General features: G+C 35.1%; 1 protein-coding gene across 1 annotated transcript in view; it reads left to right on the top strand.

The window, feature by feature from the left end:
• LOC119576434 (indole-3-acetaldehyde oxidase-like) overlaps positions 1 to 7,500 on the top strand; it is a gene marked incomplete in the record, with an annotated part of 33,612 nt that overhangs the window by 4,955 nt on the left and 21,157 nt on the right. Inside the window, 9 exon segments of the mRNA XM_037924146.1 lie at positions 1,823 to 1,983; positions 2,469 to 2,641; positions 3,016 to 3,176; positions 3,817 to 3,976; positions 4,597 to 4,773; positions 5,122 to 5,194; positions 5,631 to 5,854; positions 6,211 to 6,429; positions 7,368 to 7,500. Of these exon segments, the coding sequence (XP_037780074.1) occupies positions 1,896 to 1,983; positions 2,469 to 2,641; positions 3,016 to 3,176; positions 3,817 to 3,976; positions 4,597 to 4,773; positions 5,122 to 5,194; positions 5,631 to 5,854; positions 6,211 to 6,429; positions 7,368 to 7,500 (1,408 nt within the window).

Genomic DNA, 7,500 nt, shown 5'->3' with positions numbered 1-7,500 from the left:
CTCTCGGTAAACAAAAAGATACAATAACCTTTAGCTTTACGCAATGGATGACATTAATAAAAAGAACGGGCAATTGCAGTATTGACGAGTTGATATTGCCTTATGAAAAAAAGTATATACATACATACATATATGTGTGTGTATGTATGTATATATATATATATATATATATATATATATATATATATATATATATATATATAATAGGGCCATTTTAACTTGATGCATATGCTTCATAAAGTGTAAGGAAAAGGTATGTGGTACAGTACAGTATAGATACGGTATGAAAGCTTCGAATTAATGTTTGAAGTATTGATTATGTACACAATTTTCAGCCTGAAACAAGCTTTTTTTCAAAGAACACTGAAGCAGCCCAAAAGTCATTATACGTAACAGGGGATACAAACGAAAGTATGAGTTCTAGAGTAATTTGATAATGCCAGAAGAAGGCTGCTGAACAGGGGATTAGCCAGGTAGATCATGTAGTAAATCTGGAGCTCTTGAAAGGCAGAAAAAAAATGTCCGTTTTCAATTGAGAGAATCACAAGACAGGAAACATGTCTGTAACAAGTCTAGCCGGGGTTGGCAGAGGAAGGCCAAATAGGAATCATAAGGTATTACCCTGATGTATAATGGTGTTTAGTAGTATCTATGTCTTTTTTTTTTTTTTTTTTTTTTTTTACTAAACTAGCCTCGTGATGGAAATACATGCAGGATATTAAAGAAATACAAAGAGATGGCTTTTGATTAAAAAAAAGGGGTGGGGGGTCTATTATGGTGTATTATTATTGTTATTGTCATTATGGCCTATTGTTATTACTATTATTATGGCCTATTATTTTCATCTCCTATTATGACCCAGTCTCATTTCACAACACCCTTCCCCCCCCCCTCCTAATCCCATGCCCGTTGTTGGCCTGGGGGGAGGGGGTGAGGCTTAGGTTTATCAACAATTTTATCAGGGTTTATTAGGGTTGACCCTTATTGCTCTCCCGATCCCTGGACAGGTGGGGGTGGGGGGAGGGTAGGAGACGGGGACTGAGGCCAAGTGTAAGGGACCATCACCCCTGCCCTGGACCTCAGCCCTCAGCCCTGAATAATTTTGCAGGGTGTTTTCCTCTCCCCCTTTCCCCTTCTTCTCTTTTCTATTTTCTTTTCGTCTCCTTTCCTTTTCGTTCTCTTCTTCATCCCCTTTTGTCCAGTTATGTTAATTGTTAATTCATTTTTCCCCCTTTTTGCCACAGTACTTTACCATAATGCTGTGTGACCTCTGATTTAACCATTTTGAAAATCCACAAAAATTGCCTTATAAAGCAAAAAAAATTTTACTCCCCAAGACCCACCCTATTGCTATATTTCTTATAATGACGTTAGATGTTGATGCGGCAGAAAATTTTCAGTGAATAAAATAAAATGTCCAATACCCACAGGAGTCACGGGAAGTTGCAATAAAGGGTCAGTTGGTATAGATTTTGGGCATGCGAGGGCAGAGAGGTGCGATGAAGTTGAACCTTGTCCAGAGTTGGGAAAACTTTCATAATAGTGAAGACATGATTTCTGGCTATTACAATGGATTAATCCATTGAAATTACATCTGGGAGAATAATATATGTAACGTGTGTGTGTGTGTGTGTGTGTGTGTGTGTGTGTGTGTGTGTGTGTGTGTGTGTGTGTGTGTGTGTGTGTGTGTACGCACACGTGTGTTTATGTAAATATAAATTATCCCCGTAATCCTCTCAAGTACAAAATTCATGATACATGAACCATTACAAATCAAAATCACAAAATTCCCCAAAACCTTATCATTCCCCTTATATTACAGGTTTTGGTGTCTGGTTTCCAAGCCCGAACAACTTCGTTACGCAAGGTCAAGCTAGGTCAGAGAGGTCCCCGCGATGGCCCCGCAGGACACAGCCTCCGGAGCGAGAGGGGAAGCTCCTCCTCGGCGACTGAATATTAAGATCAACAACAAGTATTACAGAAGTAGGTATTCAAGGACATTATGCTCATATTTTAAAGACTTTTATGATGAATCTTGTGTTATTTTTGTCTCTATTCTGATAATTGCTTTTATTAATCGTTCTTTGGAGATGTGACATAGATGCAAGGAATAGTTAATTAGGAGAGTCACAGCCTCTTCAAAGTGTATAATTAATAAACATGTTAAATGCATGAAGTTAGAGATATGTAACTTACAGAATAAATGAAGAAATAAATATATTTGTATCAGTTGCAGTGAATATTTTGCATGGACTGTAAAAGCTAGTTAGGTACGGTACAATGTATATAAAAGGCACAATTATAGACAACGTTTCTTATCAGAAAGAAAAAAAAAAAAAAAAAATGCAGCCCCCTCCACCTGTGTCTACCCCCCCCCCAAAAAAAAAAAAAAAAAAAAAAAGACTTTTAAAGGTCTCAAGTAAAAAAGCAACAGAACTTAAATTTATTCTCTTTATCCCACTACCCAGTTGGACCGGAAATTTCTAAGGACATGCCCCTAATAGACTTCCTGAGAGAGGAAGTAAAGCTGCCGGGAACAAAGGTCCTGTGCAGGGAAGGAGGCTGCGGCGTCTGTACGGTTGTGGCGACTGCCCCCGATCCCGAGCACGAGGGAGCCCATAAGACCTTTGGTGTTAATGCGGTTAGTCTTCATTCTTTATTTTCTGTTTAGTTTCGTTACTGATACCTTTTTTTATATTCTTTGATATTTTCTAGTTTTGCTGCTCTTTTTTTTTTTTTTTTGAATGATTGAAGTATGTGTTTATAATGGTTTATCACCAAACTATATTATTTTTTATGAAACTATTTCCTCCCTTTCTCTTAACCTTAGCATATCTTTTCCATATTATACTCTGTCCTGTGTTATACATGATTTTAACATACCATTTCCATATTATACTCTATCCTGTATTATACATAATTTTAGCATATCTTATAATGTTAGTTAATGGTTTAAAACTGCCTCAATTCAGAAAAAAAGCTTGCCACATTGTTGTTTCACTTTCAACTTCGCAGTGTCAACTCCTGGTTTATGCCTGTGCTGGTTGGTCCATTGAGACGGTGGAATACCTAGGGAACCGCTACGATGGATACCACACGCTTCAGAAAGCTCTCACGGGCTTCTACGGAACTCAGTGTGGTTACTGTTCCCCGGGAATGATCATGACGATGTATGGGTAAGTAGGTACAATAACTTTAAAAAAGGAGAAGAAGAAAAAGTAGAAGAAAGTTTTGGTTTGGTTACAAGTTTGGTCTCTTGTTTTTTTGTTTTTAATTTTGTTTTGGTTTCTTAACTTTGTCATTATTGTATTTTACCATAGGATTAATGTAAAGAGACAGAACCTCTGTGCATGTCAGATTTGACAGTATATATGACGATAGATCTTTACCAAGGAGCCTTTATCTGTTCAAGTCTACAGGGGAATTATCATATCTTTATATAAGCCTATCCAACTTTACAGTAATTAGCTCAGTAATCCAGAAGTATGTATATTGAATTATAATTTATCTGTTTAAAAAGTAAAACAAAACATCCTATCAACTTTTAAATGTCACTATGTGTTAATCATATCTCAGTAACTGTTTTTCTTCTGATCACTTGACAAAACATCAGATGAATTTTAATTTTCAGCCATTTACCTTTTCTTCTTTGACATATAATATTCATGCCTTAGTTTATAAAATTCTGCATAGTTAGAATTCATATATAGAAACAGTATCTGGTAAATGAATCTGTCTTATTACTGTTATCAGTTCATCACATTCTTCATTTAATATGTTATATACATCAATTAATAAGTCACGGCCAATGCACAGACAGTTGAAGTCTTCGGGGTCGCTCACCGCCGCCCAAGTGGAGGAATCCTTGGACGGGAACCTTTGCCGGTGCACTGGCTATCGCCCCATTCTGGATGCCTTCAAATCCCTGGCTGAGGATGGAGACCAATGCCTGAAGGACAAACTTGTCGATATTGAGGTGTGTTTGGAAAGTTTTTTTTTTTTTCCTTGCCTTTTCTTTTCCTTTTCCTTATCTCGTTATATTTTCTTTCTTTTTTTCTTTCTTCATTCCTTCCTCTCTTTCCTTCCTTTCTTTCTTCCTTCCTCTCCTTCCTTCTTTCCTTCCATCCTTCCTCTCTTTCCTCTCTTTCCTTTCTCCTCTCACTTCTTTTCTTTCTTCGTTTTTTTCTCTCTTAATTTTATTCATTTTTTTATTACAAGATTTAGGAAAGAAAAATTGTCATTAAAAAGACAAATTTCATATTATTTATTTGCAAAAAGGTCAGAGTAAGGAAGAGGAAAGGATAAATGAATACTATAGTAATTCTAATATTTTCCAAATGCAGTAAAATTCAAGAGTCTATAGATAAGAGATCCAAAAACTAATAGAATGAAAGCACAAGAAAGTCAATGAATAAGATAACCATAAGATAATAAACTAAAGATCGAAAATTTATACAAAAACAGTAAAATTCAAGATATACTTGAGGAAGAGTCTTATTAGAAAAGGAATGAACTCGCGTCCTTTCCCATTTCATTTTAGGAAAGAGGAACACGGGTGAAAAACACGTCTTAAGAAAATGTAATTTACCTTTACAGGAAGCAAACAACGCAAAATGCCCTAAGACTGGCAATGTCTGTAAGGGTAAGTGCGAGTCCAGCAAAGAGGACAACGAATCAGGCTGTAAGAACGAACAAGAAGATGCCGACCCCATAGAAGAGGAAGTTGAATTTACGGACGGTGAAATCCAGTGGTATCGACCTCTCACCCTTGTGGTACGTTCTGCACTGGTACTTGGTGATGTTAATAATTATGCCATTAATGATAGCAGAAAGCAGATTTGAATTAGGTAGATATATAAGTTGGTCCAACGTTTTTAGACATTTTATGTATTATTTTTTTCTTTATAAAGAGTAGTTTTATTTTTTTATCTAGTTTGGACACTAAATGGATTTTTTTGTATTGTATTTTTCTCATGTAATAATTTTTTTGGAAGAAATGCACAGAAATGTGTGTTTGATTTATGTAATAATAAGTTTCAAATGATATGTATATGTATTCTATAATGTCTGTTGAGTATTTCTGATGTTTTCCCTTGCTTTTCCTTTCCCTATCATTTTCAGGGAATAAAGAATGCCCTAAAGAAAATCAGACAAGACGAAAAGTATTGTATCGTCGTAGGCAACACTGGGCAAGGTATGTATTGCAGCTGTAATATTATTATGTTGTGTTAATTTTACATTTATTACTCATTACATCTTTTAGAATTCTTGTCCTTGTTGATATTATCCGTGTTTTTGACATAATCTTTTTCATGTCATTAGTGTTGTAGAGTAGTGTGTAATTCTAGGGAAAAATCTTTAGAATTTTAATGGAATTGAAAGTCCAAACTTGTGTCTTTAATTTTAGGTGTTTTAGTAATCTTCTGTGATAATGATATTTGATTAGAAGTTGATACCCTTTAGGCTTTAAGAAATTGTCAGATTGGTTCTCTTTATTGATTAACAGGAATAGTTGCATACAGAAATTAATTAAGAAAAAGGGTCATGAACTTTTCAAAGCCTCCATGTTGTAACATAACACAGTACTATCTACATACACATTTATTCTGTCCTTTTGGAAACTATCACAGGTGTGTACAAAGAGGATGGCCCCTATACAACATACATCAGCACAAATGCAGTGAAGGCCTTGTATAATGTCACAATTGGGGAGCCACTTACCCTTGGAGCTAATGTTAGCCTCAGTCGTGCTATTGAGGTGTTCCAGCACGTTGCCAACGCGTATCCTAACTACAGGTACTTGGATGCTCTGGTGCGCCACTGGAAGCTTGTGGCAAATGTGTCAGTGCGAAATGTAAGTGTATTTTTTTATATAGTAATTTGTTTATTTATTTGTTCCATTAATTTATTAGTTTGTGCTTTTGTTTATATTTGATACAATTTTCTGTTTTCTTGTATTATTTTGTTTTGTTCTGAGTGTCAGTTTTGATTGCTTCATGATAGCAAGGTATTTGAATATGTTGTAGATGTCTGCAAGGATTTGCTTCATTAATATTCATTGGATATTAGTTCTGTATCCAATCTTTCATCAATAAAAGATGTATCTCATTTTCTATGTTCAAAATTTTGTCTTAGAAATTACTTAAAATATTTTTGAGTTCCTTTTTTTTTTAAGATGTACAAATAACTCATTCTTTTTTAATTACACAGACAGGAAGCTGGGCAGGCAACCTCATGCTAAAGCACAAGCACCCTGAATTTCCATCCGATATCTTCCTAACACTGCTGGCGGTTGATGCCCAGTTGACGCTGATTGATGCTGACAGAACTGACACAACGCAGGTGGACCTTGAGACTTTCCTGAGAACAGATATGTCAAAGCGTCTCATTACCTCCGTGATTTTACCACCTATGGCTCAGGGCATGCAGGTAAATAAGTTCTAGGGAGTCTTTGTTGATGAAGGGTTTTTAGAAATCAAGGATAAGAGTAAAGGAAAGATATTAAAAGGTTAGTTAAGTAATGAAAAGGCTTCATATTATGTGATATATATAAGGTTAATGCATGTAGTAAATTTTAATTTAATTATTTTAAAGTGTGTATATATATAGCATATGTGGGTAAACTTCACATATATTATATCCTTATTACTTGTTTTATATGTGGTTTTATGAATTCAGTTTTTTGTTTTTTCTTCTTTGTTTGTATTACACTAGATTAAATTTAGCATTGTTATATACACCTTCCTTAACCCTTTACCATCTGATTTTTTTTTTTATGCATTCAATAAATTATTTTATAAAGAATTTATGTTTTTCTAGAGTAAAGGGAAAAGGATAAATGAAAAAATCATCAAAAATATTTTTATTTATAAAAATCCATAAACATGACTTTGAGATCCACTTGGGCTTGAGCCATAAAATTGGAAACTGGCCTTCAAAGTATACTTAGACAACTTGAAAGTCCAATTTGGCGGTAAAGGGTTATAGGCCCTATCACACTAGCACTTCTTTCATCAATTTTTGCATTTTCATCTGAGGCTTTCTGTATGTATTGCTTGCAAACAGAGGACCTCCCAAACAAAGACAGTCATGACCTGACTTGGATGGTGCCGCGTTTATTTACATGGGTACTGTGTTTGCTGCCTTGGTAGTGTGTTAGCCCATTTGCAGTTCTCATGGAAACACAAAAATTGACAGAAGAAGTGCTAGAGTGAAAGACTCTTAATCGGCAGGACATAAAAACAAAAAGCAAGATTATTGACGGTAATCTAATTTGATTTACTAATATTTGTGAAACCAATTAAGTATGCATGTGAAAAAATGTTGAAATTTAGGACGCACATAATTACAATGCTTTTTTATTTCAGTTCCGTACGTATAAGATCACTCCAAGGACAGTAAATGCACATGCATATGTTAATGCGTGCTTCAAAATAAAAGTCGATCCAGATGATGGATTTAAGGTTACCGAGACTCCCACAATAGTATATGGAGGAATAC

This window comes from Penaeus monodon, chromosome 8 (genome assembly GCF_015228065.2).
Source record: "Penaeus monodon isolate SGIC_2016 chromosome 8, NSTDA_Pmon_1, whole genome shotgun sequence".
In the NCBI taxonomy this organism is placed as follows: Eukaryota; Metazoa; Arthropoda; class Malacostraca; order Decapoda; family Penaeidae; genus Penaeus; species Penaeus monodon.
Note: the sequence above shows the minus strand (reverse complement) of the source record. Positions and strands in the feature narration are given on the sequence as shown.